Here is a 17,898-nt window from a genome sequence, read left to right as displayed (position 1 = left end):
GCCACAGCATCATGTCTATGCTTGTAGTCAGTCTGTGTGACCTTTTTGCAGCAGCTGAGTATGTGATCGATTGTTTCATCTGTTTCTTTACAGAGTCTGCACTTTGGATCGTCTGTTGATTTTTCAATTCTGGCTTTGACAGCATTTGTTCTAATGGCCTGTTCTTGTGCTGCCAGTATTAGTCCTTCTGTCTCCTTTTTGAGTGTTCCACTTGTAAGCCATGACCAGGTCTTTTCTTTATCCACTTTGCCTTCAATTTTCTCCAAGAACTGGCCATGCAATGCTTTGTTCTGCCAACTGTCCATATGACATCGAGTTACAGTTTTTCTATACTGGTCTTTAGTTTGCTTCACCTTGAGAAGCTTCCTATTATTGACCTCCATCAACGCTGACTCTTTGCTCTCCTTCACATAGTCAGTTAATGCATGCTTCTCTTCTTCCACTGTCTGCTTCACTTGCAAAAGTCCTCTGCTGCCTATTTTCCTTGGTAAATACAGCCTGTCAACGTCACTGCGGGGGTGTAGTGCATGATGGATTAATTTTCTGGTTTTCCTGTCCAGGTTGTCCAGCTCTGCTTGAGTCCAGTTCACTATGCCAGCTGTGTATCTAATGACAGGTATGGCCCAAGTATTTATAGCCTTGATAGTTTTGCCACCATTCAGTTTGCTCTTCAAAATTTTTCTGGTCCTCTGGATGTACTCTTTGCTGATCACAGTTTTCACATGGCCATGCTTGATATTATCCAGTTGCAAGATGCCCAAGTATCTGTAGGCTTCTGGCTGGTGGCACTTGATGGTTTGACCATTTGGCATTTCAATGCCCTCACTTTCGGTGATTTTCCCCTTTTTCAGTGCCACTGTGGCACATTTATCCAGGCCAAACTCCATGCTGATGTCATTGCTGAAGATTTGCACAGTGTTGGTTAGTGACTGTATCTCAGTTTCTGATATTATTATTATTATTATTATTATTATTATTATTATTATTCCAAACCCCTGCTCAAGCAGGAGACCCTACTACACCATTTCTGACAAATGGCACTCCAATCTCTTCTTCTAAAATCTCAAGGGATGAAGTGAAACCATCCTGTTTTGTTATGCAACAACAACATACCCACTGCAACAACGTCGCAAAAAAGGCTTCAAGAGTTATTAACCTAATCCTATGTAACTTCTTCTACGGTAATATCACTCTACTAATCAAAGCATACAAAACTTTTGCCAGACCAATCCTTGAATACAGCTCATCTGTCTGGAACCCACACTGCATTTCGGACATAAATACATTAGAAAGCGTCCAGCGATACTTTATGAGAAGAGTCCTCCACTCGCAACAGAATCCCCTAGGCAACCAGAGTTGAAATCCTAGGCGTAGAAAGCTTAGAACTACATCGCCGTGGAGGCCCCTGCAGTGCCCAGTTAGAGCCTTGTCTGTGTCGGATGAGGAGGGGGTGATTAATGACCCCATTCTCAATGTCCAGATGTGCAGGATTATGGGACAACAGGAGCAGCTGCGCAGACTGCAGAAGATCTTAAATCACAGCTGGGAGTAATTAGGGAATTCCGCAGCAGGCTTAAAAGGGGAGGTTTTGTGGGAGAGCTCTTTGCAGGAGTTATCGTTTGTGGTTTAACAGAGACAATGAAACAGAGTTCCATCTCTAAACCAACATCTTGCATCTTTGGAAAAGAATCCAGACTTTGGACATTTGTGTTTTGAAAGACTGTAGCTCTTGGACAATAGAGTGAGTACCTTTGCTGCAGCCCAGTTTGGAGGCATTCTAAACAAACCTTGGGGTTTTTTAAAGACATTTGTTACTGGTTTGGCAGTTAACCACGGCCTTTTGGTCATAAACATGTTGTCATTGTGGCTCTCAGCCAATTTGCAAAGCAATATATTTTGTGTTTTGTAAATCTTCAGTCGGTGTGTCTGTTTTGTATTTCCTTGCTACTCAACTGGCTCCATCAGGCAGAACAGAACTCACTACTGGATTCTGTAGTATCATCACCTAACCCCCAAACCTTCTCCCTTAGACTATCCACTGTTGACCTCTCCCGATTCCTAATAGGTCAGTAAGGGGCGTCCCCTGTCCTAATATTTCTCTCTTATTAATACCAATATCATGTATATAAACAGTGTTATTTCTTTGTATACCGCTAATATGTACTTGACAAAAATAAATAAAATAAATAAATTATCAATTGCTTTAAGCTAATTGTTGAAATAGGTTTAATTGCTTACCTGGCGCTGGGGGATTCGGACGCGTGAGATTCACCACCACTTTTTTCTCCACTTCCGGCTCCACCACTGAGACCTGGAAGATCCTCCGTTCGTGGAGGCCGCAGTAGTGGTGGTGCAGGTGGCAGGAGTAGGTGCCTTCATCCGCCACCTCCAAGGACGAGATTCTCAACGAGAAGTCGCCCAGGGCAAAGGCCTTGTCGGTGATGTTCATCTTTTGCCGGAGGAAGAGTGGCCCGTACAAACGGCCTTCGCCGGAAGCGTACAGGTCAATGAGCCGATCAGCCCGGTCATGCCGCACCCCTGGAGGCTGCCTGTCCCAGTGGACGACTTGTTGATCCTCCTCCTCGTCACGGCCCGTCCAAACCTGGTTCCGGTTGATACACGGAAGTATCACCGCGCTGCCTTTCAGGGCGACAATCACCACTTTCTCTCCATCCCAGTATCTTTGCACTTCCGCGGCTGTAGAAAAATAAAAAATCGTGAGATTAGCTTCCTGCGCATGTACAGAAGCCAAATCTTGCTCCGACGCATGACACCACACCTGTAGCATAATTAATGATAATAATAATAATAATAGTAATAATAATAATAATAATAATAATAATAATAATTTATTAGATTTGTATGCCGCCCCTCTCTGAGGACTCCGAGCGGCTCACAACAAACAATACAATATACAAAAAAAAAAAGCATGATTGTTCTTAAGAAGGGTTTTAAATATTGTTTTTAACATTGGATTTGTATATTGTATTGTTTTATTTATTTATTTATTTATTTATTTATTTATTTATTTATTTATTTATTTATTTATTTATTTATTTATTTATTTATTTATTTATTTATTTATTTATTTTGTCCAATACACAATGAGTTTTAGTGGGTATATATATATATATATATACACACATAGTAAAATACACGATGAAGGTTATAGAGGAGATACTCATAGTAAAATATATCTAAGAAAGGATAGAAAAGAAGATATAGTAATGACCATATCAATGAAAGAAATGTTGTGAGCTGCCCCGAATCTTCGGAGAGGGGCGGCATGCAAATCTAATAAATTATTATTATTATTAAATTATCACACACGAGAGCAAATAATAAATGTGCGGGGATGTGCCCGGGGAAAACCAGGCATTTCGAGGGAATGTCAAAATTGCAAACTTAAAAGCTCTCTACAAGAATCTGAACTACAAAGAGTCAAAACAAATTGGCAGTAGATAAGACTCGAAGGAATTTAAGGGTGGACGGTGTCCAGGCATGGGCTCCAGCCGGAATGCTAAATTGGGCTCATCGCCACGGCTCGTAAGTGCTTGCGGGGCCAGAGTGATTTTGCTTCTGCACCGTGCGCGATTTTGCTGCCTCCACAGATGCAGAAGCAAAATCGCGCTGCCCCGCAAGCACTCGCGAGCCGCGGCGGTGAGACCAATTTAGCGTTCCAGCTACCAGCCCACTCCTGACGGAACCAGTATTGGGTTCCTACCTGGATGGCGGGGGGGGGGCAGGAGAGAAAGTGTTCTGATAGCAAAAATGAAGCTGTGCACGCAGCTCTCTGGATGATCAGTGGGCGCGCGGGCACATTGGAGCAAGATTTAGCTTCTGCGCATGCGCAGGGAGCAAAATCTAATGAGAGAACGTGCGGGTGCACAAGATTTCAGGGATTTGGGGGGATTTCTTTGCTTCTGCGCATGCGTGAAAGCAAAAAAACCACCAAATCTCACACGCCCATGTGTCTTCTTGCGAGATTTGCTTCCTGCGCATGTACAGAAGCCAAATCTTGCTCCGACGCATGCCACCACACCCGTAGCGTAGATAAGCAGTAACCCCTGCCTGTACTGTACCTAGATCTCTTGCGGGCATGAAAGGACTCCCGACTGATATGACCCGATGGATCCAGCCAAAGAGATTGCATTGACCATAAATCCTACACCGACACCAACTTGCATTGTGCAGAGAGTTGCCACGCAAGGCAGAGGAACAAAAAGGAAAGGAAAACCCAACAAGGACCCCCTAAGAGCATAATAGCAGGGTTAGCACAGGCGTTGATATGACAGTGGTATCTCTACCTAAGAACGCCTCTACTTAAGAACTTTTCTAGATAAGAACCGGGTGTTCAAGATTTTTTTTGCCTCTTCTTAAGAACCATTTTCTACTTAAGAACCCAAGCTTGGAAAAATTTCCCAGGAAATTTGAGAACAGCATGAAGGCCCGGCCAGTTTCCTGCCATTCCCCCTGTAATTCCGGCCAGCTCGGGCTTTTCTGGGCTGCCAGAGGAGCCTTTCAGTGGCGCTTAAGGAGGCTTTGGCAGTCCAGAGCAAACGAAGCATTTTCCTTTCTCTGGGCGCTTGGAGAGGGAATAAACCACTTCACTGTGTTGACTTCCTCGTGCTGCCTCCCATACACCCGGTGCGAGGTTGCCTCACAGAGCGTCTGAGCGTGGAAAGGCAAAAGGGGGCGTTTTGCCCCGGCCAAATCAACTCAGCTTCAGCCAAACCGAGGGGTCACCACAGTGAAAGAAAGGTGCCGACTACAAAGCAAGTGAGTGAGAGAAGTGGGAAGCCCTTCAGCATGGGAAGGAAGAGGAAGCAGGTAGCAGCAGCAGCTGCCGCCTTTAAGTCAAAGGAGTGGGAGGTTCCCCCCTCTCGCCTGCCTGGGTTTCTCTCTCTGGCGCAGTGTCTGGGAGAAAGCCTCACATGCTCCTCCTCGCCACCTCAGTCCCCCCTTTTTTTAAGCCTTAAAGTTTTGCATTTTTTTTATTCCCCTCCCCTCACTTTCTTCCTTTGGCAGCGACTGTCCTCTTCCTCTTCTTCTTCCTCCTCCTCCTTCCACCCAAGTTCCGAGCTTTTATTTCTTTCCTAATGCTTTTGCATGCATTATTTGCTTTTACATTGATTCCTATGGGGAAAATTGCTTCTGCTTACAAACTTTTTTACTTAAGAATCTGATCACGGAACGATTTAAGTTCTTTAGAGATACCACTGTATTTTTATTTTCTCAATCCGAGCGAGATCGCTTCTCCGCAGAAATTGAAAGGAGAGGTTTTGTTCCCAAAAAAACCCCTTTAAATCCCATTTTCTTCCCTATAACAAAAGCGCATCTCAGTTCTCTAGGCCTTTTTTTCTGCAGCCTCGTGACGGGAAATGCTTCGGTTGGCCACAAACATCTAAATTACAACTCCCTAGATGTCTAATTGGTTCCATGCTGAGGACCAGAAAGACCAAGGTTGCTTCAAATTAAGGCGGCGTGATTTAATGACCGACAAACACCGAAAGGGGAGCAAAAATAAAGTTGCAGAAAGAAGCCACGTGCGCAGGCAATTCCTACCCCCATTCGCACATTCCTCCCATTCACTCCCACATTCAGGAGGATTCCACTCCCACCCATCCACCCACCGTTCCCCAAAAACCCCTGACCTTCTTCAGTGACCTCCAGCTGCAGCTGCACCGTTTCATATAAATGGCAATAATGGTGGTGGAGGTTGCAGGAATAAATTCCTTGGTCGCTCTCGGCGACGTCTTCATTTAAGAGGAATAAAAGAGAAAGAGAAGGAGACAAATTTAGATATTCAAACCTAACGATGCTCCCAGCTCTTACCGCTTGCAAGCTCTTTCATTGTTGTTCTCTCCAAAGAATGTTTTCCAAGCCCTAAGTCTTTCCAATTTTTTTTCATTTCTCTAATTGGTCAGATTTTTTTCTTTCCAGCTCTTATTTGCTTGCAAGCTCTTTCATCATTACTCTCTCCAAATAAGGTTTTTCTAAGGCCCTTAACCAGGGGATGACCAGACTAAGGATGCTAGCCAGATGAATACCTAGTAAGCAGATTCTTTTCCCTATTTTCCTCCCCAAAAACTAAGGTGCGTCTTATACTCTGAAAAATACTTTAATTTCAATTGATGAATAAATCCACATCTCTCTCTTAGGGGGGGGAAAGATGATTAATGGATGTGTGAGAGGTGGCAGCGCTTACCTTGGACCATCAATGAAAAGTTGCCTTCCGTGAATGCATTTTCAGGCATGGAGATCCGCCCCTTGTTGTACGTGTGGTAGACCCGCCGATCCCCCGCAGAGTACATGTCGCACAGCCTTTCCGCAGCCTGCTGGCTTCTGTAGAGGTCCCAATGAACCACACGCTGGCGATCGTTCAGGTTGTCCTGAGTCCAGACCATACGGTAGCTCTTGCACGCGAGGACCATCCGGGAACCTTCCTTGGCGGTGATGTTTACTATGGACACCACCATACTTTCCAGATTGCGGGCATCGGATGGGACTGCAAGGGGAGGAAAGCAAAGGAACAGTGCGGTCAGGCGGCTCCAGTAGCAGGGATGGGCAGCAGGCAGGACAGAGTGGAACGCGGAAACGAAGATGCGTGCGCATCTCCAGAGGATCGGCGGCTGTCACTTCCTGGATTACCGGTCTTGGCTCGGCTCTCCTTTTCCCCCCTGCTGCTGCATATGCACTCCTTGCTTTTTTCCTCTTTCCTCCTTCCTGGCCTTGGACGAGCTTCCCTCTCTCCTGCCCGGCTCCCCTCCAGCCTCACGCAGTCCCCTCCCGCCTGAGGTGCAAGGAGAAGGCGCAGGTGGAAGCGGTGCTGGCAGTCTTTATGATTCTGGCAGCACCTGTTCGCCTAGCTATCCAGCCTGTGGCAGGGGGCGACCCAGGAAGGAGAGTGCGGGAAACGCGAAGCAAATTGTCACCCCAGTGAGCGACACTGGTAAGGTTGTAAATCGAGGACTTAACCGTTCACTTGAACAATGATGATCGTTCAAGCCACCCCCAACTGGTCACATGGCCGGCAAGCCACTCCTACCCAATCACATGACCATTAAGCCACACCCACAAAATAAGCCACACCCACAGTGTGGCAGTAAACATTTTGCCTGCCCATTACTGCCCAGTAGGGAAAGCGAGTAGAATGCTTGACTGCATAGCTAGAGGTATAACAAGCAGGAAGAGGGAGTACTTTGGTCTTTTCCCATATGTAGAACTCCCTCTTCCTGCTTGTTATACCTCTAGCTATGCAGCCAAGCATTCTACTAGCTTTCCCTACTGGGCAGTAACGGGCAGCCAAAAAGGGGTAAACAAGAAATTTGAAAAAACGGACTTCCAGTTTGACTGTTAGGCCATTTTTTGCATTCTGGGGCTTCAGGGAGCTTCCCCAAAGTCTCCAGAGTGCAGAAAAGAGCACAACAGGAAATCTGTATTTTTTCCCCTAACTTCCGGCTTCCCCTTTGGATTGTTTTTCGTATTCCAGGACTTCCAGGAAGCCTCCAGAGGGTGAAACGGCCTTTCCCAAGGCCGAAAATCAGCTGGTCAGCACTCACATGTGCAGTGGAGGTGACATAGGGCAACGCCTTGTACCCCTCTGATATGGGGTCAAGAGCCGGGGTGGCGCAGCAGGTAGAGTGCTGTACTGCAGGCCACTGAAGCTGACTTGTAGATCTGAAGGTCAGCGGTTCAAATCTCGTCACCGGCTCAAGGTTGACTCAGCCTTCCATCCTTCCGAGGTGGGTCAAATGAGGACCCGAATTGTGAGGGCAATAGGCTGGCTCTGTTACAAAAGTGCTATTGCTAACATGTTGTAAGCCGCCCTGAGTCTAAGGAGAAGGGCGGCATAAAAATTGAATGAATGAATGAATGAATGAATGAATGAATGAATGAATGAATGAATGAATGAATAAATAAATACGGCACTATGGTATTTCTGATCCTTTTTAAAAAAATGCATTTTTTAAATTGAATTTTTATAGTAATAATAAAACATTTGCTCAACACATCACAATGTGCTCAATACTCAAAGAGCCCACCACCAAACCACATTCATACCCCTCCACCAAGATGGGGGCATATTTTCTATATACCATTTTAACTTAAGAGCAATATATCTATTTACATATTATAAAGTGATTCTAATTTATTCTTGGTCTCGAATTCTACTGACCACATATCTTCTTTCCTTGTCCCATCGTCTCAACAGTTCCCGCAGATTGGTTTCGCTGGCCGAATTCATCCTCTTATCCATAATCTCAAAACTGAATATGATCCACCATGTACCGATACCGATTTTGTATTGTCCATTTTGTCGCATCCTTCCAACCTAGGACTATTACCGCCTGAGCGCTTTCTATCACTACTTCTTTTATTTCTCTAAATTCTCCCATCTCGTTCCTTTTGACTAATACCGCCATTTCTTTTGTAATTGACCATCGTATATTTAACATCCTATTAATATCCTCTTGTGCTTCTTTCCAAAATTTCTGTACTACCGGGCATCCCCAAATCATATGCATAAACACCCCCTTATTTTGACAACTGTGCCAACTGGTATTTCTGACCCTTGACAATAATCCAATGGTATAAACCTCTGGTATAAAAGAGGTTTGTTGTATGGAATACATGCCCCTTATTTGAAAAATGCAGGAATTCTCACTTACCAGAATATGGATGGACAGCAGCTTCTAAAATGGGAGAAAAAGACGTTTTTAGTCTCAAATGCCAATTTAAAGTAACAGTATCAACCACTGCCACCACTACCAGGGTGAAGGTATATTTCAGAGAAAGCCAAGGGATGAAGCACCTGAGACATAGGTGTAAGCAGAGCTACCTGTCAGGCCTTGAAGAACTGGATCTCCTACTGCAAGGTTTGGATGTAGGTCTTTCATCTCAGGAGACCACTCAAAGAACGTCGCCTGAGAAGAAGGTCAACGAATCAAGATCACGTGAAGTGTTAATACCACTATATAAGGCCTCGCAAGGCCAAACCTGGAATACTGCATTCAGTTTTAGTCACCACATTGCAAAAAGGATGTTAAGACTCTAGAAAAAGTGCAGAGAAGAGCAACAAAGAGGATTAGGGGACCGGAGGCTAAAACATATGAAGAACAATTGCAGGAACTGGGTACATCTAGTTTAATAAAGGGACCAGGGGAGACATGATAGCAGTCTTCCAATATCTCAGGGGTTGTCACAAAGAAGAGGGAGTCAAACTATTCTCCAAACAATAAAAGAGTTGGAAGGGAACTTGGAGGTCTTCTAGTCCAAACCCCCCCCCCCCCCCGCTTAGGCATGAAACCCTACACAGACAGATGGTTATCCAACATCTGCTTAAAAACTTCCAGTGTTGGGGCATTCACAACTTCTGGAGGCAAGCTGTTTCACTGATCAAGCCTTCCGACTATCATGAAATTTCTCCTTAGTTCTAAGTTGCTTCTCTCCTTGTTTATTTTCCACCCATTACTTCTTGTTCTACCCTCAGATGCTTTGGAGAACTGCTTGACTCCCTCTTCTTTGTGGCAACTCCTGAGATACTGGAAGACTTCTGCCGCACGAATCCCAGCGACCGGTTAAGTCCCAGAGTGGGCCTTCTCCAGGTCCCGTTGACTAAACAATGTCGTTGGGCAGGACCCAGGGGAAGAGCCTTCTCTGTGGCGGCCCCAAACCTCTGGAACCAGCTCCCCCCAGAGATCAGAACTGCCCCCACCCTCCTTGCCTTTCGTAAAGTTCTTAAGACCCATCTCTGCCGTCAGGCATGGGGGAACTGAGACATCTCCCCCGGGCCTATACAGCTTATACATGGTATGTTTGTGTGTATGCTTGCTTTTAATAATGGGTTTTTTAGTGTTTTTTAAATTATTAGATTTGTTTGTTATTGTTGTGAGCCGCCCCAAGTCTACGGAGAGGGGCGGCATACAAATCTAAATAATAATAATAATAATAATAATAATAATAATAATAATAATAATAAGACTGCTATCATATCTCCCCTGGTCCTTCTTTTCATTAAACTAGCCATGCCCAGTTCCTGCAACCGTTCTTCATATGTTTTAGCCTCCAGTCCCCTAATCCTCTTTGTCGCTCTTCTCTGCACTTTTTCTAGAGTCTCAACATCCTTTTTGCATCGTAGCGACCAAAACTGAATGCAGTATTCCAAGTGTGGCCTTACCAAGGCCTTATAAAGTGATATTAACACTTCACATGATCTTGATTCTATCCCTCTGTTAATGCAGCTTTTCGCAACTTCCACTCTTTTTCATGGAACTCAATGACCCCGGAACACGCCTTTTCCATGGTATCTCTATTTGTGAGGTTGTGTGGTGGCAGTGCAATTTTTACCCTTTTTTTGTATCCCAGCTGAATGTAAAGAATATAACTAGCCTATTGCAATGATTCAACTGCGGATGAATTCATTTGGGAAAAAAAGAGAAAGAGAAATTGGTTGTGCTTCCAAAGAAAGCAGGAAACGAACCAGATGTGCCGTTGCTCGGAATTGCACAGATTCCTTTAACCCTTTTTTCCCCCATTCTGCCAAATTTAACTGCAGAGGGAACAGCTAAACCTGCTGGCATTGCTAACCTTATTTGAAGATCAAAGCAAACCGTGTTTGTTTGGTCTACGACGAGGGTCGCCCAGAAAATAATGTACCACAGGTTTTTTTCTCAGCCTACAATAATGGTACGAATGCAAAACTTTAGATATACATTATTTGAATTCCCAGGAGCGTGTGTGTAAATTTTGTGTCTCTATAGGCCAGTGTTTCCCAATCTTGGCAACTTGAAGATATCTGGACTTCAACTCCCAGAATTCCCCAGCCAGCATTCGCTGGCTGGGGAATTCTGGGAGTTGAAGTCCAAATATGTTCAATTTGCCAAGGTTGGGAAACACTGCTTTAGACAGATAGCGTAGCTGCAGCAGCATTTCGAAATGGTGTCTTTAAGGGATGTACGTTACAAGCAGCATGTCCTCATTGAATGTCTCATTGCGGAGAAAGAAACTGTTGGGAACATTCACAAACGTTTGTGTAAAGTTAAAAGAGAATCTACAGTTGACAGAAGTACGGTTAGTCGCGGGAGACATTTTAAGGATGAGAAAGAGGTGATTCTCGACCAGAAGAAGGAAGGGTACCGACAGGGCATACACGCCCTTGTGTCTCGCTGCAGGAAGGCCATAGAACGGGACAGAAATTACGTGGAAAAATAGGGAGTGTAGAAGAAACATCCTTCTTTCTTGTGTGTAAGTTTCATTGTGTTCAATAAATAATTGTTGAAGAAAAAAAATGTGGTGCATTACTTTCTGGGCGACGCTCATATGACTGTAAATGTATTTTTTTTTTTAAAAAAAATGCATTCAGGGGTTTATAAAAACAAAGTGGACAACCTTTCCTCCCCACACAACTCCTGCTGGGAAGGCAAACAGGTAAACACTTTTCTAAACACCTCTTCGCCTGTGGTTTTCGTGGTCGTTTAAGAGCAGTTTATTGGTTTTATTGGCAATCTACCTCAGAATTTCATTCGCTACGAAGCAGGGACAGCTTAGAAAAAAGGAAACTGTCTTTTTCATGCCCTATGCAGAAAAAACAACTGCCAACCTGCCTTCCATGGAGGACCTGTATACTGCACGAGTCAAAAAGAGGGCGGGGAAAATATTTACTGACCCCTCGCATCCTGGACATAAACTGTTTCAACTCCCATCCTCAAAACGTCGCTACAGAGCACTGCACACCAAGACAACTAGACAAAAGAACAGTTTTTCCCCAAATGCCATCACTCTGCTAAACAAATAATTCCTTCAACACTGTCAGACTTTTTACTAAATCTGCACTTCTATTCTACTAGTTTTCCCCATCATTCCTATCATCCTTTTCCTCCCACTTAGGACTGTATGACTGTAACTTGTTGCTTGTATCCTAAGATTTTTATTAATATTGATAGTATTTCATTGCTTATTTGACCCCTGTGACAATCATTAAGTGTTGTACCACATGATTCTTAACAAATATATCTTTTTCTTTTATGTACGCTGAGAGCATCTGCACCAAGACAAATTCCTTGTGTGTCCAATCACACTTGGCCAATAAAGAATTCTATTCTATTCTATTCTATGCCATTCCATTCCATTCCATTCTATTTTATTCTACTTATTGGAAACAGGATGCTGTGCTAAGCAAACTAGCCAAGGATATACAACCGACATGGTTAAGGCACAGCACGAAGGAAAAGGAAAGATTTGATTCTGCAGATTCAACCCCCACCTTACTTTTTTTGTACCACACCTGGAAGGCCACAGGAAACACCAGCAGCGTTTCACTTATGGCAAGAGTGGGTACTACTTACCTTTACTACTAGCTTGCATTGTGACATTTAGCGCACTTGACATTTTACTAGTAGCGTAGCTGATCAGATGGGCATCATATGAAGAGACTTCAGCGGGTGCAAAATGCGGCTGCGCGAGCCATAGGGGGATGTACTAAGGTACCCCCGTATTATTCCAACTCTACGCTAGCTGCGTTGGTCAGTCTCCAGATGCAATTGAATTGGAATGGTTGTTTTTTATGGAGTTTTTTGGTGTGTGTGTGTATATCTTTTAATTTCTAATTGGATTTAAAATGTTGTGTACTACCGGTATATAAATTATATGTTGTGAACTGCCCCGAGTCCTCGGAGAGGGGTGGCATAGAAATAATAATAATAATAATAATAATAACAACAACAACAACAACAACAATAATATTGATGATGATGATGATAATAATAATAATAATAATAATAATAATAATAATAATAATAATAATTCTTCAAGGTGTTGATTATCATCTTTAAAGCCCTACATGGCTCAGGGTCAGGCTACTTACAGGACCGCCTTCTGCCTCAAATCTCTCAACAGCCAGGAAGACCCCCTCAGAGTCGTCCTTCTCCACATCCCATTCGTCAAACAATATCGGTTGGCGGGGCTGCAGGGAAGGGCCTTCTCTGTGGAGGCTCCGACCCTGTGGAACCAACTGCCTCCAGAGATCCATACTATCCCCACCCTACCAGTCTTTTATTTATTTTTATTTATTTATTTTTATACACAAGGAAGGTTATAGAGGTTATACTTGAATAATACATATTAGAGAAAGAATAGAAGTGAAAATTTAGGAGTAGAATATATCAATTAGAGAATAGAAGGATATTATGAGAGTAGTATAAGAAAAATAGAATAGAATAGTAGATATGATATATGAGATATAGGAGAGACCATAGGACAGGGGACGTGGATAGTCTGAGGGTACATTCCAGAAAGCTGTTAAAACCTGGCTTTTCCGGCAGGCCTAGGACTAGGAGTGATTGAGTGTATGCATGTTTTTTTGGGTTATTTATGCATTCTAATGCTATTTGTTGTTTTTACTGCTGTGGTATTATATACTGTTTTTATTTATTGTGATTATTGCCCAGACTCCTTCTAGAATTGGGTGGCATAGAAATATCACTAAACAAACAAACAAAGGTGACTATTAGCCCAGGGGCGGGTGAAGCAAAGAAAAGAAGCCATCCAAAGATGAAATTATGCCAAAAATGAAAATAATTTTTTTTTAAAAAAAAGATGGCGGCCCCCACGGATCTGTGTCGCTAATGGTTTGGGCCAGGGCTAGGCAAAGTTGGCTCTTCTATGACATGTGGACTTCAACTCCCAGAATGCCTGAGCTAGCACGATTGGCTCGGGAATTCTGGGAGTTGAAGTCCACAAGTCATAGAAGAGCCATCTTGGGGGGGGGGTCTGCCGTGAACCAAAATGTCCGCTGCTATGTGTTGTGAGCCTGCCCCCCATTTTCGACCTTTGTTGCTCTTGTTGTTCAGTACATGTCCAATTGGGTCGCTCTGAATTTTTGAAGCAATTGGTCCAATCTATTTGGAAGAGGTCTCTGATAGAATCTGACAATCAGACTTGACTTTTCAATTCGGTCCCAAAAGTAAACTTGATTCCGAGATGTGATCACAGCACTACTGAACCGAATCTTAGTTGCATATTCCTCTTATTATAAAAAAATAATAACTCTTTTTGAAAACAAAAGTGCCTAGGATGAGGCAGAGAGAACCAAAACAACTTCACCCACTTTCCTATTCTTACAAAATATTTTTACTTTAGATATGATCACAAATCCCTTTTGAAACAAAACCAACACAATACTTTGTTCTCAGAAGAAGAAGAAAGTTCAAATAACTGAAAATAAAAGGGTTTTGTTGGTTTACGAGACATCCAAATCCTCAACCACGAGCCCAACTTGGATTTAAGTAATCTCTAGCAAATGTAAACAGCTCTTTAATTAACAGAGAAATAAAAACAAGAGCTGCTTCCCCCCCTCTGGATCTGGGCTAAAGAAAAGGCAGAAGTTATAACAAGGGTTGGGATTTTTTTTTAGGTCACCAAACTCTTTGTTTACTTAAGGAAGAATTCAGTACTGTATATCCCAAAGTATACATCTGCTTGCATTGGCAGATTCCGCCTTCCCAAATCTTGGCTTTCACGTTAATTGGTTAACTATCTCAGCGGCTGCATACATTTTGGATAGTTTCATAGTTTTGGAATTGTAAACTGGCCAGAATAATTGATTGAGATTGTCAACTCTGGGCATCAAATAAATACATCTTTCTGAAATAGCTCCTTCACCATCATTTTTTAAAAAAGATTTTATTGGGGTTACAGTCAATATATCACAAATCACATCAGGATTTTTAATGATTAAACAGCAACCCAATCGATTAAAATTAGCTGTCTGCAGTGACTTAACTAAACTCCTTTGGCTACCCTTGCTACTATTTAATATTTAAAGAGCCTTGTTTTTAAAAGTTATTTTAATATTTCCTTTGTTATGTAGCTGCTTTTTTCACAGCTTCACATTTATTTGGGAAAAAACCTCTTACCTCCATCAAAACACAGTTACTTGGTGGATAGCTCTATTTTGCAAACAGACAGCTGTGTAGCTGGAGGAATTCTCTTTACTTGATAGAAAAATAATGTTCTATGTTTTCCCAGCCAGGCTCACAGGAAGAACTACCACTAATATAACATTAATTTTTCCTTATTGATTCTGTTCCTTTGCTTATGCTGGCTGAGAGGCATGTACCACACAAACTTTTGCTTATCATATGTGTTGCACCACAAAGACAACATCTAATAGAAGTATAGGCTTCACGCCGTCATTAAAAAAATAGATCTAATACATCAAAAAGTGGCCAAAAAATTGACTTTTTTAGCCAGCTTGTGGCTGAGGGTCTTCTTAGCCAAAACCAACTGGCCAACCAATCAATAAAATTCTACTCAAGCAAAGCTATATTTTACTCTCACTCGCAGCAGTGCAAAACCCCCAAAAACATATTTTCATTCATGGAGGAACCCAGGAAAGTGCTACAGATGGGACAGTCTTCAAGTTGACTAGGATAATGCAAAAAAATAATAATAATAGGATAATGCAAACAACCCCTGCACACATACACCATGTTTACATATATCATTCCTAAAAATATGTGCAAAATCTAATGTTTGCCATGCATAGAAAATTAATGCCTCATTTTTTTCCTCAAACTTACCCTGGAGAACCAGCAGAAGACCGAAAAGGAATTTGCTAGCTTGCTCCATGTCTCTCCTCCTTGTTTTTTTCTCCTTCAAATCTTCCTCTTTGCTGCTTGCTTGAGAAGACTTATGAGCTCATCCGTTTACAGCCCAAAAACATGGATATCTACAGCTAACCTCTTTTTCCATAACACCAGCCCTTCCCTCCTCTCTCCTTTTCTCTCTTCTCCTCCCACCTCTGTTCAATCTTATTATGGCTCAACTTCTACATAACATACATACGATCTGAACTTTCCAGCAGTCTTACACAGCCTAAATGACTTTTGATGTAACAGTGATTTTCTTTAAAAAAAATCCACTGAAGTTTTTCTGGCTCCGCTCCTTACAGCTCTAAAGTTTCAAAGACAGTTCTGCCTCCTCCCTTTTTTTGGGATATATGGTATTAATTTTCTGGGCATTTACAGAATTCAGCTTTTCTGCCAGATATCGTCTTACGCCCTATATCTTTTTCATTATCCCCCGTTTCCCTCCTTTCCTTAAAAGTTTATTCTTTGGATTTGTCCATCTCAACTTTAGCTGGCTTGGCTGCCAGCTTCAAAATAGCCCAGAAAAAAAACCATGGATGAAACTAGGTCAAATTCATATTTATTTATTTTATTTTATTCATTTGTTTTGTCAAGTAGGTATTGGTAGTATACAAAGATATAACAATGTTTATATGCATGATACTAGCAAGAGAGAAACATTAGGACAGGGGACGGAAGGCAAGCTTATGCACGCCCCTTACTGACCTCTTAGGAATCAAGGAGAGGTCAACAGTAATTTAAGGGTAAAGTTTTGGGGGTTAGGTGATGATACTACAGAGTCCGGTAGAGAGTTCCATGCATCAACTACTCAGTTACTAAAGTCGTATTTCCTGCAGTCGAGTTTGGAGCGGTTTACTTTAAGTTTGTATCTGTTGTGTGCTCATGTGTTGCTGTGGTTGAAGCTGAAGTAGTCATTGAAAGGAAGGACATTGTAGCAGATTATTTTATGGGCTATGCTTAGGTCGTGTTGAAGGCGACGTAGTTCTAAGCTTTCTAAACCTAGGATTGTGAGCCTAGTTGTGTAGGGCAGTGATTTTCAACCTTTTTCGAGCCGCGGCACATTTTTCACATTTACAAAATCCTGGGGCACACCACCAACGAAAATGACACAAAATGACACTCTAACACAGTACATATTATGCACCATCAGGACAGACATAACTAGCTGAGGCTTCATCTAGTGGTGGCAACATTTACCTCCAGTCCTGACCAGGATTAGAAATCGGGACCACGGGGAGGATTAGCAACTTCAACTATTCGCCACGGCCACACAATGACAAGTGCGTGGCAACCCGAGCGGGGACCTTCCTGGGTGTGGATGAGAGGTGGCCTGCTATTGGTTTATCACTAGTAGTTGGGATGAATCCTAGAAGGTGATTGGTCAGTGAGCGTTCCCTGTGCCTCTACTCTTCCTGTTGCTGATAGCTGGAGGGTTTGTGAGGGGAATGTTTATGTTCGGATGGAGGCGGCTGGCGGCGGGCCAGATATATGGCCTTCATGGGCCATATCCAGCATGTGGGTCGTAGTTTGGGGACCCATGTTTAATTTCCCCACAGCACACCTGACTATGTTTCACGGCACACTGGTTGAAAAACACTGGTGTAGGGTATTCTGTTGCGAGTGGAGGAGTGGAGGGCTCTTCTAGTAAAGTACAGTAGTCCCTCGCTATACCGCGCTTCACCTACTGCGGCTTCACTTCATCGCGGGTTTTCAAGAAATATTAATGAGAAAAATCATTCACGGATCTTCGCTAGTTCGCGGGTTTCTGAGGAAGTCGATCAGCAGATTTAAACAGCCCGCGGAACTCGATCGGCAGGTTTTTTAAAAAAAAATAAATCTAAAATTGTAAATACTGTATTTAAATACTGTATCTAAAATAAATACTGTGTGGGAAGGGTTTATAAACACTTAAAACAATGAAAACTTACCAAACAATTACAATATAAATACTTAAATAAGTACTATCAGTCGATAAATTCCCCATCACGGATTTCACCTATTGCGGCCAGGTCTGGAACGTAACACCAGCGATAGGTGAGGGATTACTGTATTTCTGGACATTTTCTAGAGTGCTTATGTCTGAAATGCAGTGTGGGTTCCAGACAGATAAGCTGATATTACCAACATATCCCATTTCTATTGGAATAAAACATTTGGACTTTTAAGTCTTTATATTTTATACCTTCTTTAAGAATTCAGTGTGCCTTAGCCCCACCTGTTTTCACTCATAAATTCATATTTTCAGATT

At 42.7% G+C, this 17,898-nt stretch overlaps 1 protein-coding gene across 1 annotated transcript in view; it reads right to left on the bottom strand.

Moving 5' to 3' along the window:
• The window catches only part of MXRA8 (matrix remodeling associated 8), a 29,412-nt gene extending 13,529 nt beyond the window's left edge, over positions 1 to 15,883 (bottom strand). The window contains exons 1-5 of the mRNA XM_070759145.1: positions 15,582 to 15,883; positions 8,673 to 8,696; positions 6,209 to 6,508; positions 5,655 to 5,756; positions 2,239 to 2,697 (exon numbers count right to left, since the gene is read on the bottom strand). Coding sequence (XP_070615246.1) covers positions 2,239 to 2,697; positions 5,655 to 5,756; positions 6,209 to 6,508; positions 8,673 to 8,696; positions 15,582 to 15,630 — 934 coding nt within the window. The 5' untranslated portion in view covers positions 15,631 to 15,883. The remainder of the gene's footprint in view (positions 1 to 2,238; positions 2,698 to 5,654; positions 5,757 to 6,208; positions 6,509 to 8,672; positions 8,697 to 15,581) is intronic.
• Positions 15,884 to 17,898: the final 2,015 nt, after the last annotated feature.

Source organism: Erythrolamprus reginae, chromosome 8, assembly GCF_031021105.1.
Source record: "Erythrolamprus reginae isolate rEryReg1 chromosome 8, rEryReg1.hap1, whole genome shotgun sequence".
Lineage (NCBI taxonomy): Eukaryota > Metazoa > Chordata > Lepidosauria > Squamata > Dipsadidae > Erythrolamprus > Erythrolamprus reginae.
This window is presented reverse-complemented; position numbering and strand designations above follow the sequence as displayed.